This window comes from Electrophorus electricus, chromosome 15, assembly GCF_041902795.1.
Source record: "Electrophorus electricus isolate QZ-2024a chromosome 15, ASM4190279v1, whole genome shotgun sequence".
NCBI lineage: Eukaryota > Metazoa > Chordata > Actinopteri > Gymnotiformes > Gymnotidae > Electrophorus > Electrophorus electricus.
The window spans coordinates 1,947,130-1,971,500 of NC_137511.1; the positions used below are offsets into that span (position 1 = coordinate 1,947,130).

The following is a 24,371-nucleotide window of genomic DNA, read 5'->3' on the forward strand; positions in this document are numbered from 1 at the left end:
GTGACAGAGAGAGACTGAGAGTGAACACCCGAGCAGGAGAACGGAAACACTCAGATCGAGAAATCACGCCCACTTCTGCACTGCGGCCTGCAGCATGAAGCACAGATGCTCTGACCTCCAAAGGGGGAGAGAAATGAATCCATTATTGAAACTCCCACGCGCGACTTTGGCACTTCACAAAAAGGAAAACCCACAATACCTGCACAAAGAAGTAAATCAGAGCCAGCGGTCCAACAACCACAGAAAAGATCGGAGTGCTGGAAATAATAACGATCATGGTGGCCAGGGAGGCAAAAACGGTGCCAAGGAACATGAGGACAGTGGACGGCAGAGCCTCATCGATCACATAGATGTCCTTGGAGAAGCGGTTGATGATGCGCCCTATGGGAGTGGTGTCAAAGAAAGCCTGCGGGGTGTGGAATTTGTTATCCAGCAGGCCCTGGTGCAGCTTCCGGGCAGCCTGGATTTTCCCCAAGGCAAGAGTAAAGGATGAGAACATGACCATGGTTCCTGGCATGGAGAGAGAGAGCAGAGGAGAGTCACTACACGACGCAGGAGAGTCACTACGCTATGCACGAGAGTCACTACACTACGCAGGAGAGTCACTACAATACGTAGATCTGCTGGGGTTGGGGAGGATGAGGAAATGAGGAAATAACAACAAATGCACTGAAATGATCTGCATGGGTTACACACCACAAACGAAGCAATAAATTAAAAATATACTGCTGTTCTCACAGTGTTCAAGAAATGGCAGTCAAGCGTGCGTGTCAAGTGTGTGTGTCAAGCGTTGGTGCTCACAGCTGTGGCCAGCTTGCTCTATCTAATGTCAGTCTAATCCACCCTAATGATGTTCCATTAGCCATGTAGCATAGTGTCTCCCAATTCTGCCATTCCTGTCCAGAAATATGAACTTAGGAGTGAAGGGCAGACTTGGGAGACTGGTGGAGTTTGGAGCCTTTGAGAACTTCGACCTGTGCCATACCTTGTGAAATGCCCAGTGCAGCATACACCCCCACCCTCATGTGTACGTTCTCCTGCCTGGCGCTGTCATCTGCATCATTGGTCCACTGGCTGAGCCAGATGTTGGCACCGATAGCAGCTGCGCTCTGTCCAGCGTACAGGAAGCAGATGAACAGGGACAGCAGAGGCCCAACCGCTTTTGCATAGTCCCAGTAAACTGAGAACTTCACCTACAAAAAGGCAGCAGGGGAGCAGGTATGGTGTCAATGGATCTTAGCATGGTTGAAAAGGGTAAAGCACAGAGCAGAGGACATTAGTACAGTTCTAAACTCTCTATGCTGGTTCCCTGTTAGTTATAGAATATATATGCTACTAGTCTAAAGTAGCCCCCCCCCACACACACACGTGCTACTACTAGTCTATGAATTACTGAATAGATTAGGTCCAGAAGACCTCTGAATTTTCCATAGCTAAGGGGCAGACAGTCAAGTCCAGAATTCAAAGGGTTGTCCAGGTTTTATAACACCAACTGGAACCAACTGCCAAAAGAACTAGCACTTTATTTTACTTTAGGATAGCATTTTGATTGATCTTTAAAGTGGTTCTTCTTGATTCTATAGTATGTTTAATTAATTTCATTATTTTATTATTTGTAATTATGTTTCAATTCTGTTCTATTTATAGCAGTTGACTTTATATTTTTCTTTTTTCAAACTTAATCTAATTGTATATGAAATGTGCTGTATAAACAAACTTGCATTGAAAAAAATCTGCCTGCAAGACATCAGCATCCAAGACAACAATCACAGCTGAAATCATCTTTAGCAGAGAAGAACTAAACTGAACTAAAGCACTTCATTCCACTTCCAGTGCAAATGTGCACTTCCACATCCACATTCCACATCCACATTTCCTATTTTGAGACTTCCAACAGTCTCAAAATACGAACCAGAGGGCTGGTTTAAACCCAGCCCTCTTGGAGTTGTAACCACATGGGGACAGTGGCCAGCAGCTCACCCGGCCAGTCTCTGCAGTCTCTGCCTGGATGAGCTTTTCCACTTGGACCTTCTTCTTCTCCTGCACCAGCTCCCCATGCCTCCTCTCGCTGCAGCGCCGCCTGCGGACTGACATGGCCTTGGGATTCTCCGCATCGTTGGACATGACACTAATCTGCCTAAGAGAGGGAATATCGAACTTAAAGCGGGAATACAGAACCACTGCGATGTGCTCTGAGACTGTGGTCAGTACTGGAAGCAGCCGTTTAGCACATTTAGCACAGAAGTCTGTGTGTAGTGGTGAGGAGCTACAGGAACGTAATAAAAGAGTTCCACAGGGGTCACAGGGCATGCAAACTGATTCTGCAGCTTTGAGGAAGATGAAATGGCTTAAAGCTCAAACGCAAAAGAAATGATGTCTAAGGACGCAAAAATATTACCAAGAGTAAACTGCATCTACCTCATAAATTGTCTCCGAGCTTCATTGACTGCGGGCTCGTTGTCCACCATGTCGGTGTGGTTGCTGAGAGCATCATCGGGAAAAGACTCTTCTTCATCCAGCAGCACCTCTGGACAAAAACACAAGGACAAAAAGTGTAAAAACCAGATGCCATATGATGCCTAAACCGGCCCTGACTGGGAACGGTGTTCACTGACTTGTTCTTTCCCCATTGTTGTGTGTTGTGACACATACCCATCACGTCATCATCCTCAATGATGTCCTCCAGAGAGTAATTCCTCAGAAACTCAGCAAACGCCCCATTCTGCTTGAGTAAGTCCTGATAAGAGCCCATCTCAGACACCGTGCCCTCCACCAAAACCAAGATGTTATCCACCTGGGGCAGGAAACTGATGCCATGGGTCACCAAGATCCGTGTCTGCACCACAAAACACACACACACACACACACGCAGTGACAATTAACACACCAGAGTGTCTAAAGAGTGATTAGAGTGTCGCTCAGTCTTCAAAGTTACTTCAGTGTTGGGAAGTGAAGTATATACACAAACCGATATGAATGTAAAAGTGCTAGATGGGCTTTTAGAGGTCTGACAGGTGCTGTTAGCTACGTGTCAGGTATGCGGGACAAATATTCATCTAGTTCTGAAGACAGCTCTGATATCACCAGAGACGTTGTGCAGCCCCCTTTGGAAACTGGAAGGTTGATGACAGAACTGTACATGTTGTAGTACAGGACAACATACACAGAGCACCACTAGCAAGTACGTGTCACCCCTTTCGTGCTCAACTCTGAGGCTTCATCGCTTTGAGATTTCCTAACATGCAGCTGCGAATGGAGCAAACAGCGCTGTAACGTTGTCTTGATGGCTACCTTCCCACGGAGGGCTCCCTCTGGCCCAATGACATTGTCGAAGATGTGCTTGGCGACGTGGGCGTCCACCGCGGACAGCGGGTCGTCCAAGAGGTAGATGTCGGCCTCGCTGTACAGAGCCCTGGCAAGACTCACCCTCTGCCTCTGCCCTCCAGACAGGTTAATACCCTGGAGAAACACAGCACCCGGAGTCACCCCCCCCACCACTCGCAGCACATCCAATGAGCATGAAGGACTCATAAAGGCTAAACAAGACACTTGTGTAATAAGCAGTGGCAAAGACACAGCAAGAACAAGCTGCAGCATTTATGCAGTCGGCGTCTAAGACTCGGCACCTTCTCTCCTATCTCCGTTTGGTCACCTCCAGGAAGCACGTCCAGGTCAGGGGTCAGGGCACAGGCGTTCAACACGCAACGGTACTTCTGCTCCACGTAGGGCTTGCCAAACAGGATGTTGTCTCTCAGCGTGGCATTCTGGATCCATGCCTGCTGTGGCACATAAGCCACAGAGCCCTAACACAAGAGAAACAAACGCAGAGTGCACGTTAACGCCAGGCGCCGCGCGTTAAGGCTGGCTCGTCATGGTTACCGGGTGTTTGGATCAGGGGTCACTCACTCTTACAGAGATCTCCCCTTCCAGGTTCTCCATCTCCCCCAGCAGAGCCGACACAAGCGAGGACTTCCCACAGCCCACGTGGCCGACCACGGCTAGCAGAGAGCCCTGGGGCACCATGGCATTAATGCTGTGGACAAAGGGGTAGGCCATTAGGACCTTCATATACACTTTCCACACTAGGAGTATGCTTCATATATAACTTTCATATAAACGTGGAGATATTTATCAGGGCAGTAAAGGTCCAAGTGATCTCACACAATTTCAGTTATGCACCTCCTTTTGGAAACCAACCCCATCCAACGACGTTTAAATCATAATGTTTGTTTGTATTTATGCTTTACAGTGACAGTATTTCATTATGCATTAGAAATGTTTGTTATTTAGTGCTATTTAATGCTCAGATAAGTAGATAATAGCAGATCATTTTACAGCTTTAATGTTCTTCATATTACTTCTGCTGTTCTTGTCTATTGCACCATGCATTTTGTAGTGCTTCAGTAAACCTCTCTGATGTAATGAATAACAGCAAGTTGTACTTAATCATAAACCTTTGATCATTTTATATATCATTAATTACAAATGTAAAATACATATTGCCATCATAAAAATCATCAAAAATGATAATTCAGAAAATCATTTGTATGATTTTTTGTTATTAGTTTAGTTGGAGTGTGAACATCCTCACTTGTGAAGAGCAGGCCGATCTTTCTTGGCCCACGAGAATTTCCCATTCACAACTGTTACAGCGAAATCTGGAAGTGTAAGTAGAAGTCCTATTAGTGACTCACCACCACACTGATGTCACAACATCACTGCTGTCTATCAAAAAATAAAAAATTACAGGAGTGGCCATGACACAGCAGATTAACACTAGCAGACGACGTACTAAAACCTGTTTTGTGTGTCTTAGTCACTGTATGTGTGTAAAGAGGTATGTCTGTGTGTCTGTATGTCTGTGTGTCTGTGTGTCTGTATGTCTGTGTGTCTGTGTGTCTGTATGTCTGTGTGTCTGTATGTCTGTATGTCTGTGTGTCTGTGTGTCTGTATGTCTGTGTGTCTTAGTCACTGTATGTCTGTGTGTCTGTGTGTCTGTATGTCTGTGTGTCTGTGTGTCTGTATGTCTGTGTGTCTGTGTGTCTGTGTGTCTGTATGTCTGTGTGTCTTATCCACTGTATGTCTGTGTGTCTGTATGTCTGTGTGTCTGTGTGTCTGTGTGTCTGTATGTCTGTGTGTCTGTGTGTCTGTGTGTCTGTGTGTCTGTATGTCTGTGTGTCTTATCCACTGTATGTCTGTGTGTCTGTATGTCTGTATGTCTGTGTGTCTGTGTGTCTGTGTGTCTGTGTGTCTGTATGTCTGTGTGTCTGTGTGTCTGTGTGTCTGTGTGTCTGTATGTCTGTGTGTCTGTGTGTCTGTGTGTCTGTATGTCTGTGTGTCTGTGTGTCTGTGTGTCTGAGCCAGTTCAGTAACACAGCCTTCCCACTTCACCTGAGGCCACAGGCTTCCGGTCAACGTTGCCTGGATCCAGCTCATCGTGAGTCAGGAAGGTCTGGATGCGTTTGAGTGACACGTTAGCCTGTGTGCCAGGCGTGATTTGAGTAGGAAAAGAATGGAACGTTTAGGAAAGTCTCGGACCATGCAGCCCACAGAACACTCTCTCCTGGACTGAACCATAACATACAGGATGAACTAAACAAGTATGCAGATAAATAATGACAATCGTATTTGCACTGAAGTTTAGAGCTCGCATAAGAAAAACAGCACGTTGCATTAAACTCTCATCCAGCGCATCTACAAGCAGTGAGGGGAAAAGGACACCCACTTGAACAAGGCTGGTAATGACCTGCGGAAGCATATTCAGGGGGAATCGTAAGATGTTGAACAGAGACAGTGAAACGAAGGCCTTCTCTGCGTCCAAGACGTTGTTTTCATCCACACTCACGTACACGGCAAACGTTGTTAAGGCGACCTGCGTGAACACACCATGAGGAGCCACCATTAGACCTCTCTTTACCGCCACCTTACCACCTCCGCTAATGACATCATTCCATTACCACGCGGCCGCCATCACTGACAACGGCAACCCAGCGTGCGCTGCAGAACTCCGTCCGCGTGCTCGGGATGCTCAGGGTGTGACGGGACGGGACGCGATGGAGGGCATCTCACCAGGAAGGGAGCGCTGGTCCAGGCCATGATGGAGAGGGACCCCAGGTAGGCGGCCTTGCGCAGAACGGCAAGCTCCTTCTGGCGGACCTGGAGGACCTTCTCCCTGAACGAGACCTCCCAGGCATACAGCTTCAGCACCTTTATCCCATTCAGGATCTCGTTCATCAGTTTGATGCGCATGTCTTTGTGCTGCATCTGCTCCACCTGCATGGCCAGGGACACTCCAAGTAGCAGTTCAGCTTGACATGTACACACACGCACGCACACACACCCACATTACTGTGCAGCAACATTGGCCCTTACCCAATTACCCTTCCTAGCTAGGAATGTTTTTTTAAAAAAAAAGCTCCTTTGAAAAAATCTGTAAAAACATGTCTCTCAATGCATGAACATACAAAGATCACACAAACAAAGAATTACAAGATGACATAGTTTACTGTCAGCAAGTTACAACCATTCTCTTTCTCAACATACAGGCTGAAAGGAAAGGAGACCTGGTAAGCTTTGGTTTTCATGGCGATGACAGCATTGAAGGGAATCAACAGAACCATAACAGCCACTCCAGCGAGAACAGAGGGGCCCAGAGTCTACAAGGTGGTGGAAAAAACAGTGAATAATGGCCACTAGTGTTGGCATTTCCCATCATGCTTCCTCTAGACATCCTCTAGACTTCTTCTAGAGTTAATTTCACCTTTTGTGACAGCAAAGTAGTAGTGAGTCTAGGTAAATATCTTCTGTTATTGCACTATACGACACCTGCATCAGCCACTCGTTTACACTGTGTGCCAATTAATCTTCTGTATGAGAGATTTCCGCAAAAACGAAACTTGTAGTGACAAACCGCTTTAAACCATTCATAACCTCCATATAGCAGTGACTGCGCAGATCTTACAACACTACACAGACGTTCATGTATGTGTGCCTTGGGGAAAACTCATAAACCAGACCGTGCACCCTTGCAAAATTAAACAACAATCAAAATGTTGTTGGGCTTTTTTGTTGTTGTTGGGCACAGACCTGCCAGAGGAAGAAGAGGGCAAGCATAATCTGCAGGGGCGCAGACCACAGCATGTTGAGGAAGGTGGTGAGGTCCATGAAGCGCTGCGCGTCCACGGACATCAGATTGACCACCTCGCCCACTGTGGAGGAGCGTTTCGCTTCGTTGGTGATGACCAGCGACTGCACAAACACAGAAGGCCGATGACACGCCACTAACAGCCTTGTTTGATTGGTCAGGCGTAAAGTGAGCTCATTAAAGAATGACAGTGTAGCACCAGGGGTTTTGCAAGATATATACAAGGTCCTGTAAAGGACAGGAAAAGCATTTGCCGCTGGTGTCAGTGACAAGATGGCACAGAAGCGCAGCAGTGGGAAGAAACAGATCGTGTACATTCTGCCTAAAAAGCAACTGGTAAATTATTTCCCCAGGATTCTGGAGTACTTGTGAATCGCCAGACTTTTACTTTCAATAAATATTGCACTTTTTCTCCACTGCTTTTGCAAACTATGACAGTTTTGTTAATTTGCGCTAAGTGCCTGTAGGACTTAAAGGGTAACTCTTTTGACACTATGTAAGTTTTAATTGTCATCATTTTAAAAGTTTGCTCACACAGATGTGAAAGTGTAACTTCAGGTATACAAACGGTTTTGTAAGCTTCCCAGTAGTTAGAATTGAAATATAAATGGCCTGCATCTATTACTAAAGATGTGGTCTATTACCACAACCACATAGCTGTAATGCAAAATTCATTTTTTATGTGAGTGTTCTAAACTAAACAGTATGTCTGTCCTCCCTCGAATAGAGCCCTGAGTATGTTTACCTCACCGTGGGTAGCTGCAGTACCTCTCCTGTAGTCTACTACAGTATTTCCTCCCTTTTGAAAACATGAGGTATGAATCAGAGAGCAGTGGCCTGGGTGATAAGTCACTCCACCGGCGTCAGACATCCATGCTGGCGCCCTTGCCCACATCCGGCACGGCCCCTATTCTTTACCCACTCATTCATCAAAGCCGGAGTGCTAATGTCGGCTGGGTACTGCACATGCCAGAGTATCCTGAGCTTTTAGAGCTTTAGAGTGGACTGACTTGGTTGTTCAGTATAAACAGTCAAAAAAAAAACAACAAAACGTCTTGAGAAAAAGGCCCGTCACGCCACACACCTGTCACAACATTTACAAGTGATGTATTCTTGTGAATGTGAACGCATTCAGGTGAAAGTCACACCCATACACAGGACTGCAGTGTACCCTCGGGCTGTTATGCATAGAACACATGGAGTACTATTCAATTCACAGCGGCAGCAAACGTTACAGTGGGACTCTGCGTGATACTGCTACAGACCTCAGCGAACAGAGATAAATATCAGTAGTGTTGCATGAGAGGCGGTTTGATACCTTCCTGTAGATGGCCCCTATGATAGCGCTGCGCAGCCTCATGCCTGTGACGAAGCAGTACTGAAAATGCTGATGGAGGATGAGCGTCTGGAGCACGGCACAGCCGAACATCATGAAGGCCAGAGAGAAGCCCCACCATGACGGCATTCCCGTCTCCTTGGTGAACTCGATCAGCATCCTGACGGGAAGTGACGAAGGGTGTGGCAAAGGAAGGGAGAGCAGAGTTAAAGGAGTCTGGGAATTCTCCACAGCCACTGTCGTCCTCTAGAGCTTAGCACTAAACCAGCAGCTGGTCTACATGCAGATGCCAGAGTGTTATAAATTAACCAGACATAAGCCTGGTAAATGTGATATCTCAAACCTATATGACATCCACATTTTCATGCACACATTAGAAAGTCAGCTATGTAAACAGAAATTTGCATATGGTTTTTGCTTTGCAAATATCTGAATTTTCACTCGGGGCTTACTCCCATGACAAAGCAAAAACTATTAGGAAATGTTACACCCTACGCAAAACAGCACCACAACATATGACTGTTCACACGCTCGCCACTTAATTACCATACGCAGTTCCACATTCACTTCAGACATTCTGCGCAAACAAGATAAAGGTACTTGATACAGGCACACAAATGTGTGTTTGTTTGAATAAGGTCCAATTCCTTTTTATAGGCCAAGGTTAAAAGAGACAAAGTCATGGCTACTGCCGTGATAGCTTTCATGTTCCATGCTGTGGCAGACAGGCTTTGTATTAATACAAACGATTCTACATGAGTAAACAGCACAACAACATCTGTTCTCTTCCCATGTCTCTTCTGGGCCACTTCATTAGGCCCGGCTGGTTTGCAACTAATGCCTTTTTAAGTAGATAACAGCAGTGCAGGAAACCCAGCAACACCACAGAGCTGCCAACAACCAATCATAAATGCCCCAAAACCCAGAGATAAGGCCACTCAAACACCATATACCACCGCCTGTCATATTCCAGGCAACCACACCAAGCCTACGTTTCAGTGCTCTCTTTCCACCTGCTAAATTCTTGATGACTCTCCGCAGCTCCGTGTGACGTCCCCGCACTGCGGAGGCCCCGCACTGCGGAGGCCCCACTCACCTCAGCAGCTGTGGGTTGATGAAGGTGATGAGGTCCTGCAGAAGCTTGAAGGCCGAGCCGATGAGGAAATAGGGGCCGAAGGCCTTCAGCAGGGCGCGCAGGAACGAGGGCTGCCGCACCCCCTTCCCCCCGGCCAGCAGCACCTCCACCTCCTCGGGACTCGTCCCCACGTGGTTGCTCTCCACCGCGGGTTTGGAGTACATGGCCTGGCCTTTCATTTCTGGCTCCACGCTGCAGGGGGAGGGATGGAATCTCAGGGATCTGATGTTAATAAATGTACTCTCAAAGGCAGAGGAAAATGGTTTGGGAAAGGGGGGGTGTCTAAACTATCACATGATATATATATAATATGAAGCACATATGTACTGCATTGATTTTTCATTGCTATACCCAGAATGTGAATGAATAAATACAAAATGATATCTGAAGGAAGTTCAGTTGCTGCAGCAGAGGTTGTAGTATTGTCTGCTGAATTTTTTTATGCCTGTAATCTTAAGAGAAATGTTTGCACAGTGAAACTTTGACCGACTTACTAAAGAACAGAAAAGGTGGACTATAAATAAAAGAGGAAATACTTTGCAATGATTTGAGCTAAAGCTGACAGGACACTCAGAGATGTGCCATATGCACGTTAAACACAGGGTTTGCATAATAGATTCAATTTAAAACCCTGCAAGACGCCCCAGGTGAGGGGCTGTGTTGAATCTCTCAGAAAAACGACACGAACCAGGGGCTTCAAGTGCCTGAAAGGTTTTTGTTGCCTTCACTGGGGCAGAACTAGATAACCAAGGGGAAGACGAGAGTCCCTCTGATCTGAAGAAAGAGTTTTCTCCACAGCTTCTGCTTTCTCGCTTCCTTTGGCCTGACTGTTCATTCAGAATCGCTGCAGTACCTGTGGATCATGACCTCAGCACTGCCACAGTGTCATTTAGCAGACGGCTTACAAAAGTGCTTTGTCATCTACTAATGTATCCTAGCCAGCACAAAAGGTTAGGGTTCAAGTAACAGTTGAATTAGAATACTGCCGAAATACAGGAACCAATGCAGACACAAGTACAAAATAAGTATAAGCTCTATATCAGACAATGATAAGTGGAATAGCCAACAATACCAAAAAAAAAAAAATGTGCTAGTGTTTCCATTACTTAACAGTAGTACGAAAAACTTTTAAACCCTTCAGTAAGTTTACGTCATTTATTTTGCAAATAGAGACAGTTTGGGTACTGAATACTGTTAGCAAAGTCCTATAAGAGAAATGTGGTTTTCTGCCTTTAAAATGTGAGTTTTCAGTGACTTGGATACTCGATTAAGCTATGTTCACTATTAGAAGCCAATATCTTTGACAGAAGCTGTGTTTTTTGGCAAACCAATCCAAGTAAGAACACTGGCGTTATACTGTTATATGCTGACTTGTGCAGCATAAAAGCAATATATAAATGACAAAGCACTTTTGTAAGTCGCTCTGGATAAGAGCATCTGCTAAATGCTGCAGCACACCTGAACACAAGCAGTGTTCATTCCCATCTGTCACGCATCCCTTTGCCCCTGTTCCCAGTAAGCACCAACTTCACTACAACTCCCAGAATCCTGAAAACAGACTGGAACAACTCTCATCCAATCACTGCACACCCACACATTCCTCATCACTATTGATCTACTGATCTCAACTGTTGTCGATTACCTCTGTCTATTTAAACCTGGCTTTTTCTCACTTTTATTGTGAAGTATAGCCCCTGTTCCACAGTTTGTACTGTGCATTTCATTCTCTATAGTCTATTTTTGATTCTGGCCTTCTTTTGTTCTACTGTTTTTGCCCTTTAGGATTTGTTTGCCAGGTTTTTTTTCTCTACTTTTTTTTTGTTTTGCTCTGTTCATTCATGTCTTGTTTTGTTGCTCCCCTGGTTTGGTAAACTGTTCGTTCTGGTTTTAATTGCTCACGTCACTACTACAATTCTGGATTGCCCTACTGACAATAAAACTGTCAGTACTTTTATATGCCAGTGTCTGGCTAGTTTTGTGCTGTTACACCATCATTCAGTGGTACTGTACCTCTGTGCTTTAACCTTCTCTCCCTCCCACTCCCCGAGGAGATTCGGAACCACCAGCTCCGAGGTATCCTGTTTGTTTAAGGACCATAGGTCTTTGGACTCCAACGGAGACCTGTAACCTTTTATTGCCATGCTGAAAACACAAGCAAATGAATAGCTGTGTCATAGCTGTGGAATCAAATATCAATTTGCATGAATAATTGGAATATGTTAAATGAAGGTTAACACAAAAATAAGATGTAAAAAGGACTCAAACCATTTGAGAAGAATAGGTATTCCAAGTGTAAAAAAGTGAGATCAGGAGAGAAACAGAAATTTAAGAACTGTGTACTGAGTCAAAACCTGAAAGCATGATCTGACAATGTTTGGTCATCCATACAGTTAGGTATTGTATAGATCGGTGCCTTAATCACAACCCGAAAAGGCAGCACTCTGATGACATATATGTTACGTGAATATTAAAGATCACTAACTACTACTTGCAAAAGAAGGGAAATAAGAAAGCAAAAATGTTATACATGCATGAAATAATAGAAACAATGAACAAACAAAAAACTGGAAAATGTATTCAAATATGAAGGAAAATTCATGATAGTCAGTGAGCTTTTATCCTAAAATGTTGCACATTCACATCCACAAAAGATTTTTTTTTTTCTGTTTCTGTGTCGGTGCAAATGAAGTATCCAGAAAAGACATTTCAAATTCACAGCATGATCCCTACCTTGTAAACCACCAAAAGGTCAGTTTTGAGAGGAAGCCAGCAGTTGATTCTGGACAAGGATTCTAAAAATGGATGAGGACGTAAGGACACTTCTGCATGTGCACTTATGTCACTGAACACAACATCTAAACGTGCCAGTGTCTTTGCTACAGATCTGTATACAAGCATAACGTCCGCAGGCCCGTCATTAATTCTAACAAATCATAACATCCCACCCACCACTATCCCGTGCAAGTAGACCCACATACATTCACAGGATCTGTGGCCACATTGGAGAAGAGAGGGGGTTTCTCATTGAAGCAGGACAGGATGAGCTCTGCAACTGTGACGGAAAAATACGCGTAGAAGGTTGTGAAGCGCAGCTTGTCTGAGACTCCCTCCTGCAATGACAGGGACATAGACTACTCAGCTCATCTACCAATAAATAGTCAATCAAAAACGAGCATCCCCTCCACTCCTGACTGACTCTCCTACCCTTCCCAAAACGCCTGGATTTCCTTCACTGGTCTAAGACATGCAAATCTTCCTTTGCATTTCTATCCGAGACATCAAAGCAGTGAACGGGTTCGCACACATAAAGGTCGGTGATCTCACCCTGGTGTTTGTGTGGGCACAGGCCTGGACTCAGAGCAGGGCTTCAAAACAATAGTACTACTCCCTCTCTCTCTCTCTCTCTCTCTCTCTCTCTCTCTCTCTCTCTCTTTACACATGAAAAAAAGGTAGGAACTTCAGGAAAAAGAGAGAAAAAAGAGACAGCATGAGGTAGGAGAGATAGGTGTTTGAGGCAAACCAAGAATGTGACAGCTACTCATGGTTAACTGATGAGAGAGAGACTGAATAAAAGGTGTGATGTGGAATAGATAGGTCAGACCCACTCACAGTGTCCTTTAATAAGAGAGTCTTTGATTGGCTAGTTCACTCAGCACACATAATAAGGCTGCTGCTATGATTTGTTGATTTGACCTAGAGTGGGTCAGAAGAAATAAACACTGGAAAAAACTGTCTACTTAGACAATTAGTAAGCATAGTCTTACCAGAGTCAAACACTGCTAACTCCCTGTCCTGCTCTTTCAAGCAGTGAATGTGTTGTGAGCATTGGTCAAATGAGTTTGGCACGAACCTCCCGTCCGGCGTAGATGATCTTGGAGCGGAAAGGCACTATGGCACACAGCACAGAGAGCACCCAAAATATGAAAAGCACTCCGGAGGACTGCACCCCTCTCAGCCTCTCAAACTGGATAAGGAAGGTGGCCAGCAGCTGCCCAGACGAACAGAAGCAAGAGTGATGCTTATTTAAAGTGTCCAGCCTCATGGTCAGTATTTTTGCACCTACTAGGCTCAGTACAGAATGCTTACTGGGTTATACGTTTACATCAATACATTTGCGTGGGAGAGCCCATGAACAGAAGGCTACAGGTTTCTTAAAGGTGTACAGGGATGGAACAACATGCTGTATTTTCAATCTTTACCATAGTCATGCCAAGTATTAAAGGAGTAACAAAGTATACTGGAGGTCTGACGTGTCCCTGTTGCATCTCATGAAAGGAGGCAAAAAGGTCTGTCCAGCACACAAGCCATAATATCAAGCCAAAGATCTGCGCACAGAGAAGGTTGACAGTGAGAGACATTTCTTAACAATAATACTTACATTACACTTCCACTGTCACTCTTTAACCATGCAATTCATTACAGTGTACTGAATCATTGCATTTTCAATACATTCATTGAATTAAATGGTATAGATACAGTGTACTCTGTACATGGTGACATCTATGCTGTAATGTGTCATTGTGATAGCTGAACTGAAGTATACGTAGAAATCTTTGCATGCACCAGCTTACCGTTTTGACTCTGTTTAATACAGACATCATGATATAGCCTTTGCTGTTCCTCTTGAGGTAAAAGAGGTAGAGGGGGGAGACCAACCAGAGGTAGACACAGGGGGTCCATGCCAGCACAGTTAGCTGAAAGCACTGTGGGAGGTCGGGGATCTCTGCATGCAGGGTCAGGTTGGGCTCCTGCAGATGGAGAAGGCACCCTGTGAGAAAACCTGTGGAGGTAGCACGACACTGACCAATAATATACCGCACTGCGATTACACTGTTGCATCTTCTAATCTCAGTACGCGTACATGATCAGAAGGTTGCACTATAGTGATCTCTTTATGTGACATGGTTTAGGACTGGTTTGAATTATAGTGACCAGGATTTGCCTTAATGGAGTTATATGCATATGCAAGTGTGATTTGTTAGTGGTCTCCTTTGCATATTACAGCCTTCCTTGTATCAGTATTAGAAAGTCCAATATAGTGATAGACGATTCACAAATGAGTCAGTGTGCAGTTCTACCTACAGCCAACATTCACCATCATGCACAAGGGACATTGTCATGGGCTCAACCTCGTGAGATTGAAGACTCCACTTCCAGCAGGCAGCATTAGCAATTAACCACCATGAAGTTGTTAACAGCTGTAGGGTTGCTGGTTCAAATCCCAGCAAATCCCACTTTTTGCAACATGTGGTGTCACAAAGCAGACAGCAGATATGCAAACATTTATGTCCCGATCCCGAATGAGAAAGCCAGTGGTGACAGGGGAAAGGAAAATATTCTAAGCACAATAAAGAAGAAACCTTGCGACCACCAAGACTCAATAGGGAACCCATCTTTCCAGTCCATACTACACGATATACAATCCATATGAGTGAAAAACAGCTGTGGTAACCTGGCCTGTTTCCACCATGGGTCACAGATGAGCCCTATAATGACATTAAAATGATGCAATAATGATGTTAGTTACAACGAGGAACTATAAAATGATTGATAATGTCTAATGTCCTTGCTGTATGAGACAATAAGTCTACGATAAAGCTATTAAGATGACACCAAGCACTTTGAAACTAGCATCAGTGAAAACTGCTTGTGCATGAGAGCTTTTAACAGCTGAGAGAAGGTTTATTCTCTTGGACATAAACTACCAAAAGCAGAATTTCTCTTCTTTGGAAATCCATACTTCATGTATGATGTAACACACGTCTCGAATCTGAAAGTGCTACACGCTATCAGAATAACTATATCAGTAAGAGAGACTGAACTGATCTCTGTGTCTGGATAAACAACAACAATAACCAGTTATATACATTTAAGACTTCACTGAAGGAGGAATAGAAAAAATGGCTGGAGGATTGTTTTATATTCTAGCTTATGTTTTAGTTTCTTTTTATTCTTCTACATGGTGATGACCTTTGGCACTCTAGTCCAAAGGGAAGTCTCAGGTCCAATAATTCAGGAACTTAAAGAGTCAAAATAAAAGTGAGCTCCATAGAACCTTCAACATTTCAAGTGCTACAATTTCTAATTCCAATTCTACATTTTCTACATTACCAAAATGTTCTGCACTAGTGATAAGAAATCACTTGCACTGAAAGTGCATACCATAGGTTATTTTCTTGTATTCTTCAATAGTATTACTCTAGAATTTCTCACCATCTTAGGGAAACTTCCCAAAACATTTCAGCGGTACCACAGAGGTTCACGAAGGCTTTCTGAAGTCCTTTCCTCACAAAACATCAAGATGAACAAAACAGCAATATCACAATATCTACAACATGATGCTGTTTTTTAGCTACCACACACTAATAGACTGCAACGTTCATTTGCTGACAGACAAATGAAAATGCGGTGAGTGTGATGTAGGTGAGAGAAGCCCAAAGAAGCTGTGCTCTCGCCAGGGAAAATCCAACGTAAGACAAACACAGCTGCCTGGCTTACTCGCTGTGTGCATCGCCAAAGTGTGAACATGTGTGCATAATAAACAGAGAAACTCAGAGAAACTTGTCATGCTCACCTGGTATGCTATCTAAATCTACAGTTTGTCTGGGTCATTGGGTCATCCACTTATGCTATGCTTATGGAAATATTCCACTGACCTTCAGAGCGACTAAGAGAAGAGTGAAAAACTAGAAGCTAATGGGTAAACATTTAAACAGTAGACAAAATATTTAACATTGTTTCCTACATTTAACTTTTCCATCGCCCTCTGACCAGTCAGAGCACTAAGACATCTTAAGTACCATGACTCCTAGAAGATCATGAAAAACGATGAAACTCCTGGGACTCCTGTCTCGTAGTGACTTTGGTCTTTATTCAGAGAATTTATTGGTTTCTGTTGTGCCAAACCAACCTGTCCTAAGACAAACCTTTTGCACGCTAGGCAGGCAATCAGCCACGCTGTTAATTCCCCTTAAGGTGAGATGGGCAAGTTAGTAGGGCATTTATTCACTGCACTGCATCTTAGTCAAACTGAACACCTTAAGTAAACAGAGGCAAGATAAACAGTGTAAATCAAAACGACTACACACACAGGCCTTTTTGCCTTCATTTCTTGGTCAGTGGGAATATACTAGTCACAAGAGCACAAAAGTAAGATGAAACTTGTTTCCCAACTGAACATAAAAATGCATGTTTAGTCTCACAAATGCTTTCCAAACATCCAGCTGTGAGGAAATGAAATTGATATTGATCACGCAGTGCGCTGCTTTAAGACAACAGTGTGGGAAAAGGATGTGAATAAAAAAACAAAAAACAGCCTGTATTAAAAGAATGGATTATTATGGCTAATACAGACTTAATGCTTACTGAACAGGGTGGTAAAAATCCAAGAAATGAAAGGGATTTAGACTAGACTGAAAGTAAAAAAATATTCACCATTATAGGAACAATTTTAGAAATCCACCCGTATGCAGCACACATACACATACAACAGACACGTTAGACACAACTCACTGCACAGTTGCCCACTGCCCAAGAAAATGAGAAGTAAGGACTTATTGTGTCACGTCAAATACAGTCAGTTATGAGAATGGCCTTTGTGAGATAAAAATCTTATTTAGAGCTTCTCCTTGTTAATGATTATCACACAAGTATAAGTTTTATTATTCATAGCCGCTGGTATATTTTGGAGGAACTCTATGAGTTGCATTCCTGGAGTAATAAGGAATGACGGTACTTAATTGCCTGATTTGTTTCAGTGAGTTATTGTGGACAAATGCACTTTTAAAACTGTTTTAACTCTATATAGGAATGTGCAGGTTTTTAAATTTGGTGTAAGCAATTTATTTGAAGAACAGCTTCTCTACACATGCTCAAAGTTATCACTAAAGGAAATGTCTCAGTGACTTGAGCTCTATAATGACGAACTAAAAGGTTCAACCTGTTCCATACAGATGGAACAGTGTGAACTTACTGACAACGTGGGAAGGTCTGTGTCATTGTGGAGGTATTTCAGGATTGGTTAATAAACAATCCAACCAATCCTGAAACATCTCCACAATGACACAATCCTCCCCTCGTGGTCAGTAAGTGCACACTGTACACTGAAGATCAGGTGTGATGGAGAATGTCGCTTAGGAAGAATAAACACGTGCTCTGGCTGCGTTTGAGTCCAGGGTAGGGTGGCTGCCTTCAGCCTCTGTTACAGCAGGCTATGTGCTAAACATTTGAGGAGGAAGAGGCTTTGGAGAAAGATTTAGATGGTTGGTGTGGTTCTGAAAGGAGTAGGTGGACTCTAGTGATTGGCATCAGTTAACAAGGATGGCTGTTTTAACTAATATTTAACAATACTACAAACATTTCCATGTAAAGATTAGAAACTAGAAACTAAAAGATTAGAAACTACCAATTAGAGAATGTAGCAGGGTTTTGCATATTTTAAAAGTGTAGTACTTTTTTGGATCTAAAAGATATACTGCCTCTTATATAATCAGAAAAGGGGCATTTCTGTTTGCTATATAAATCCTTTATTACACTGGCCTTGGCGTGACTAACGTTTCTTTCTGAAACACACTGATAAGGGAACTATAATTATACACTAGTTATCAATCCACACTAATTCTACACTGCATGTACAAGGTTATTTACCTTATCTTCTATCAAGTGACAGATCATACAGGATGTGGAGGTCTTACACGTTTTTATAAGCTGGGCCGCCCAAGAAGGATGTGTCTTGAGTCTTGATCCTCCGGAGGTTTCTTCCTCAATTCCGTCCAGGGAGTTCTTCCTTGCCCCTTTCGCTCCTAACTTGTCCATTAGAGATCGGGACCCCTACATTTTTAAAGCTGCTTTGTCATAACCTCTTTTATAAAAAGCGCTAGATAAATAAGTTTGTTTACCCTATCCCTTTAGATATTGTTTTGCCTTGTTTTTGCCAAAGCATGTTTAAAAGCTCTGTTCATTCTAAGAGCACATCAGTAGTTGCCCACCAACACACTGTTTGAAAATTCCTTGCTGCTAATTACAAACTGCTCCTGCTGAGGTATTTTGCAGTACTATTCAAACTTTTGGCAGGGAGTGTGTGCGTGTGTGTGTGTGTGTGTGTGTGTGTGTGTATATATGTCTTTGAATGTGAGAAACAGACTGTGTCCCCGTGTAATCTACTCCAGATGAACAATCGGGCAGAGGTGGTTTCTAACAGACAAGCGAAGGACTGAGGTGGTACATGGTCTTATGTACGAGTATAACTAAATGCGTAAGTAAACGGATGGTCACGGTAAAAGGAGCCACACTACAACTCTCCTTTGACACAATACAACATACTGCATGGGAGGGGAGTGCTTATGATTTATCATGCCATGTGAACCTAACTGATAATAAAGCTCATTAAAAGAAATTTGTGATGTTTGCACAAGTCGCATAAACTATTGAGACTGTGCTTTTCACCCATGTGCGCGGTGACTCAGTAGCTGCCCAGCAGGGGGAAAGTGTCAAATACAAACACCTTGCCACAAAAGCCTTCTTTTATATGAGCTTCCTGTTTGATCTTAGTGACAGTGCTATGCAATGTTTCTTAGTCTTCTGGCCACACTGAAAAAAGGATGAAAAATGGTAACTAAGTCATAGCAAGGATGAGTCTAACGATGGCCTTCTAACATTATTCACCTGATTATAAGCTTAAAACTACAAAAACCAATTACCAATCACTCATAAACACATATACTGCACAGTCCTGTTATCTTATTGCATTCCTGTTCCACTACTTTAGTGAGTAATGTTGTGCATGTGCAGCTCTGTAGAACTGTAGAAAGGAAGCAGAAATTATTTTTTCTTGCCATGCTGCAGAGTGATACGCTCAATGTCACACAAATGAGAACTGGCAGCCAGTTAAACAACATCACCTGCCCGATTGTAACAAATGTATTTTAGAGCAAGGATAACAAATGTTATTACATAATATAAATGGCACAGTTAACACCCATTTAGGCATTGCAGGAAGTAGTGTTCTTCATATTAAGTTTTGCTCTGGCAACCATTTTAGACTCCGTGTTTCCTTTTTGAGCAATTACAACACAGCACTTGTAACGGAAGACAATCATATGAGCAGAATCCCATGCGGATATGAAACTCAATGGATCTGGAGTCACAGATTCCAACCTATTTTCTCAGCCTCTTTGAGCAATAATAATAGCAACAGCCAGTAATTCAATGAGATGTCTTATATTTACCTGACACTTTTACCCAAAGTGACTTACAATTACAACTTGAGGGTTAAGGGTCTGGCTCAGGGGCACAACACTAGCAGGAGTTGAACCAGCAACCTTCCCATTACAAGTTGAACAACTAAACCACTGAGCTAGCACCTATCTTAACAGTTACTAATAAATTAGTGAACCAAAATAACTAATATACCACTAAAATACCATAACTTAATGGCACATTTTCTTTCAAAGACACTACATAGTCCAGAACTGGGTTTACTTTAGAAATTCACATTTCTTTGAAGTAACTACATTTCCCAGTTTTGGCTTATTACTTCTGGAGACGGAAGAGGTCCTGTGAGTATGTGTGAGGGCTCAGACCTGTCATTGACCGCAGATGATCACATCTGTAAAGAGCGAGCATACCCGTATAACACAAGAAAGCAAATGTGGGCAGATGTGGTTGTTTAAAACAACAGTCCAAGATAATGTGTTGGATACTCTAAAAAATGCACCCAGTTAAGGTTCCATGCTAAACCATCTACTGGAATGCAAACCAAAAATCTGCCAGGCTGAAGAAAACAACAGATTTTCCCAAATTAGCTGGTCACCTAACACGACATTTTATGCCTTGCCTTAGTTCCAGTTATACTAATGTTTGGTGTAGAAAATTTTGTGATAATCCCTTCACAATGAAATAGCTAAACCCACCTGCACTCAAGTAGAAAGTAGGGCATGACATTGTTATAACTAATTCCTAAAATGAAGGCAGTCCCAGTGCAGGTTGCTATGCATGACTGACCTATTTGCAGAATTCAGCATGAGAGTTTTACCTCAATATGATATAGAGAACAAAGATGATATACTGGCAGACATGATATATTTAGTTATCCTTAAATCATGCAAAGTGTCTGACCTTAAATTAGGTCAGTAACTTCATCACTCTCACAAAGATCACCTTGGCTTCAGCTTTTTCATATTAAGGTGTTTATTGAATTTAGAACTTTATCACTTTGGTAGCCACAAAAAGATCTGCAAAAATCCACAAGTGAAAGCCCTTCTCTTAGTGTTTTATTATGAAAAAGAACAAAGTTGTCTTTGATGGTGCAGGCATGTCTGTGATATTGAGGATATCATTCTCTACCTGTGAGTACACCCCCCCCCCCTTAACTGCTCAGTTTAGTCTGTTAGTTTAGTCCTCAAGTTTACATATCTTGACTCACAGTGTGTTTGCAAAAAGCCCTGTGGATATGAAATATAGTAAAGAGAGATTTGGAAGATATGAGGAGCTGTGGGTGAAAGACAGCCTAAAAACTCCCTGAATGTATTAGAAAATAAAAACTAACCTTCAGAAACAGTCTACACCTCAAGTCAAAGATGTCTGTAACTAGAACGGCTCCTGTTATTAGGAGTCAATTGCAAAAGGTTGAGAGAGACACAAGCCGCACACTCTACTTGGGCAGCATAGAATTTCTCACGTTTGGCTGATCTGACATTTTTCATCCAAAGCAACTTTAACTGAGTATAACTTGAGCAATCAAGGGCCTTGCTCAGGCACCCAACAGTGACAGGGATTGAAACCACAGTCTTCTGATTACAAGTCAAGCATCTTAACCACTGAGCTACCAACGCCTACTGCAAGCTAGCCCTCAACTTATCACTCTCACTTAACCTTTTACTTCTACGGACTACCACTACTTCAGCTCCCGTGACTTTAGCTAGGAACAGCCAGGGAGAAACGTACAGGAATATGCATTCAAAATTTCAGGCAGATGCATGTCAGTAAATCATAAAATGACTTTAAAAATATTCATTTTCAGGTTTTCATTTTCACACATTCAACTGAGGACGGCACCAAAGAAAATATTTTAGGTGCATGTTATTCACGTCACACTGAAACTGTATAGCCATGACTGAAATTTGTGAATTCCAATGTGTAAAAACATGTTTATTAGCTGGTCTGTTTCCAATGTGGCAGGCTTGTAACAGACTCCAGGGACCATGAGAATAATAAGCCCTGGCTGTGTGTCAGTTTAATAAGTAGGGCATACACAAGGATACCTTCACCTTTAATAACCTCCAGAACAACTTCAATTTCTCAATGGAGGCAGTCAAGACTGCGTTGAGCAAAGCTTAGCACACTTGACTTAATTAACCCTTAAAGCTACTAGCCACCATGTAGTGAATTTGGATATGACTCATTTGTGGATAAGGCAACAGTGGAGATGCTAGAGATCACCATGGGCTTTCATGATATTCCACCGGCAACGTTTTATATCGTCTACGTGTTGATCTCACTAGAAAACTCTTGGATGACAAGACAGGCAACCTTGGGGAACTACTGGATAACCAAGTTTAAGTTTAGGTTTATCCTCATATGGCTAACTGAACTCGAACAAGCAACATCAGGAAAGTTTGACCATTTCTCTCCACAGAAGCTACTCAGGTGGCATCAGACCCCAGCAACTCATCCAGAATGCAGCTGCCCAACTAATTGTCCACCTCTGGAAGTTCTCCCATGTCACCCCCTGCTGCATTCCGTACCAGCCCGCATCCGATTTAAAACACTCATGCTCACCCACAAATCCACAACTGGACCAGTTCCCACATAGCAGAAGGCACTAATCAAAATCTATTCTGCACCACGATGTCTTCGGTTGTCTAGTAGTACTTAACTGAAATCACTATCCCTCAAGACCCGAAGACAACACGCGAGACTCTTCTCTGCCCTTGCCGTTTGATGCCGTCTCTGTCATCAAACCATGACTGAATACTCAGCTTTTCAATGAATCACTAAGCACATAAAATTGTAAATAAGCATCTAATATATAGTTAAACTTTTACAGTCCTCTCTTTTTGCCAAGTCCTTAGCCTGCTAGCCGTCTTAACACTAACCTAGGCTAACCATTGTCATATGAAGATATGGGTTTAATGATACAACTACGAAGTATTTCTCAAGGTTGCTCTGGACTCTGCCAGATGCTGTAAACGCAAACGTAACGTATATAAGCGCATTTCAGACTGACAGGTAAGCAGTCATACACACCGGTACCATTTTGCCCAGCCAACAGGCGTGCATGAATGATCAGCAGCCGTTCGTCGCTAGATACCAGCGACTGTCCCTCTACGGTGATGCTCCTGTACCAGCATCGTAGCGCCACCACTCACAGCACGGGAAGCCTTGGCAAAGCGCCGCCGCGTACTTTACCGGAGCGGGGGCTTTGTTTTTGCCCCGGTAATGGAAATAGAGCTAAATATTTTACACAACGGACAAACTGCTTTTTTGTTTGTTTGTTTGTTTGTTTGGGGGCTTTTTTTGCAAAAGAGAAGGTGTGTAGTCGCGCTACAAATGACGAGATGTCCAACGTTTCCGTTGCAGCTTGGCTATCCTACCGGTCCCTCCCGCCCCCCCGGTAGCGCACTGACCTACCCAGAAGGGGAGCTCTGGTCCGCATAGTTGCTCCATAGTGCCACCGCTCCTTGAGTGGACCTCTTACTTACGCAGAAAGGATGCGGCTTCTCGTCTTCTTAGCTCTCTTAGCCGCACACAAACGACCTCCGCGCATATACATGAACTAATTACGGTACCGCCTACCGACTGACAGTATTTGGGACAGTGTTGAACCCCGTTGTTGTGGAAAGGAAGAAGTCGTTCGGAGGTTGTCACGGTTCGGGTACGCCTCCCGCTCCGCCTAGACTGCTACCGCCGCTCCCCTCCCTAACACGCGGACATGGGGAGGGCAAAACACCTTGTCGATGGAGGTATACCCTGCTAAGGAACGAATGTATAATATTTTTTACAGTTTTACACTATTACATTATTTCACTATATGAAACTATTTTAACTGTCAGCAAAACTGCGAGAAAATCAAACGTTTTGTCAAAATGACAGTTTTTCGTCTGAACTGGAAAGACGCCCTCTGATGGCCGTGCAACCAAAGCTTTAGTCTTCATGGCGGATCGCATTACATGTGTTGCAACATGGGGCCTCTTCTCCAGGACTGGACCGGGAGCTGAGTTTCTATGTCGAGCTGAGACACCAACCTTTTTTTTTTTTGGTTGGTACGATTGTCTAGCTAGGGTAGCTAACTTAGCTAATGTTAACAAGGAAATAACTATTGTTCTCAGTTCACATCTGAACCAGTTTGCTAGGGAAGGTGCATACATAACCATATCGTTATGGTGTCATGGGATTGCATCAGGGTTCATAAAAAAATTATAAACAGCCAAATAGAACTCACTTTACTAATGGCAAAATAAAAATATTTATAAATGTGTTATTATACAGACACACAAAAACCTTTAAGCAGTTTGCTATGCCATGCCATGTCGATTCACTCCAGAAACCACTCTTCTGTAAAAAAGCATGTCCTCGAGATGTCAAAACTGCACATATTGCTGGAACTATGCGACAACAGCCACTGGAGTAGCTGCATTCCTAAAGAATGTAGCTAACAAGCTAATACTTGGCTTCTTTTTGTCTTTCTTTTTCTTCTTTTATCTGAAATCTGCAACAGAATGCATTTTAAAGCAACCCTCCCACAATGCCATTAATGG

General features: G+C 43.2%; 1 protein-coding gene across 9 annotated transcripts in view; it reads right to left on the reverse strand.

The window, feature by feature from the left end:
- The window catches only part of abcc3 (ATP-binding cassette, sub-family C (CFTR/MRP), member 3), a 38,058-nt gene extending 14,484 nt beyond the window's left edge, over positions 1–23,574 (reverse strand). The window contains exons 1-23 of one of the 9 annotated variants that reach the window (XM_035533360.2): positions 23,245–23,501; positions 14,187–14,363; positions 13,815–13,940; positions 13,466–13,603; positions 12,594–12,725; positions 12,346–12,407; positions 11,626–11,757; positions 9,577–9,807; positions 8,463–8,640; positions 7,087–7,248; positions 6,564–6,656; positions 6,070–6,273; positions 5,726–5,872; positions 5,392–5,479; positions 4,592–4,658; positions 3,907–4,033; positions 3,627–3,803; positions 3,292–3,459; positions 2,653–2,836; positions 2,419–2,527; positions 1,981–2,137; positions 986–1,193; positions 200–510 (exon numbers count right to left, since the gene is read on the reverse strand). In XM_035533360.2, coding sequence (XP_035389253.2) covers positions 200–510; positions 986–1,193; positions 1,981–2,137; positions 2,419–2,527; positions 2,653–2,836; positions 3,292–3,459; positions 3,627–3,803; positions 3,907–4,033; positions 4,592–4,658; positions 5,392–5,479; positions 5,726–5,872; positions 6,070–6,273; positions 6,564–6,656; positions 7,087–7,248; positions 8,463–8,640; positions 9,577–9,807; positions 11,626–11,757; positions 12,346–12,407; positions 12,594–12,725; positions 13,466–13,603; positions 13,815–13,940; positions 14,187–14,363; positions 23,245–23,280 — 3,414 coding nt within the window. In that variant the 5' untranslated portion in view covers positions 23,281–23,501. Of the gene's footprint in view, positions 1–199; positions 511–985; positions 1,194–1,980; positions 2,138–2,418; positions 2,528–2,652; positions 2,837–3,291; positions 3,460–3,626; positions 3,804–3,906; positions 4,034–4,591; positions 4,659–5,391; positions 5,480–5,725; positions 5,873–6,069; positions 6,274–6,563; positions 6,657–7,086; positions 7,249–8,462; positions 8,641–9,576; positions 9,808–11,625; positions 11,758–12,345; positions 12,408–12,593; positions 12,726–13,465; positions 13,604–13,814; positions 13,941–14,186; positions 14,364–18,308; positions 18,550–23,240 lie in introns of those variants that run through there. The other 8 variants (XM_035533362.2, XM_035533361.2, XM_035533359.2 and 5 more) reach the window with 8 other exon arrangements.
- Between the last annotated feature and the right edge of the window lie 797 nt (positions 23,575–24,371).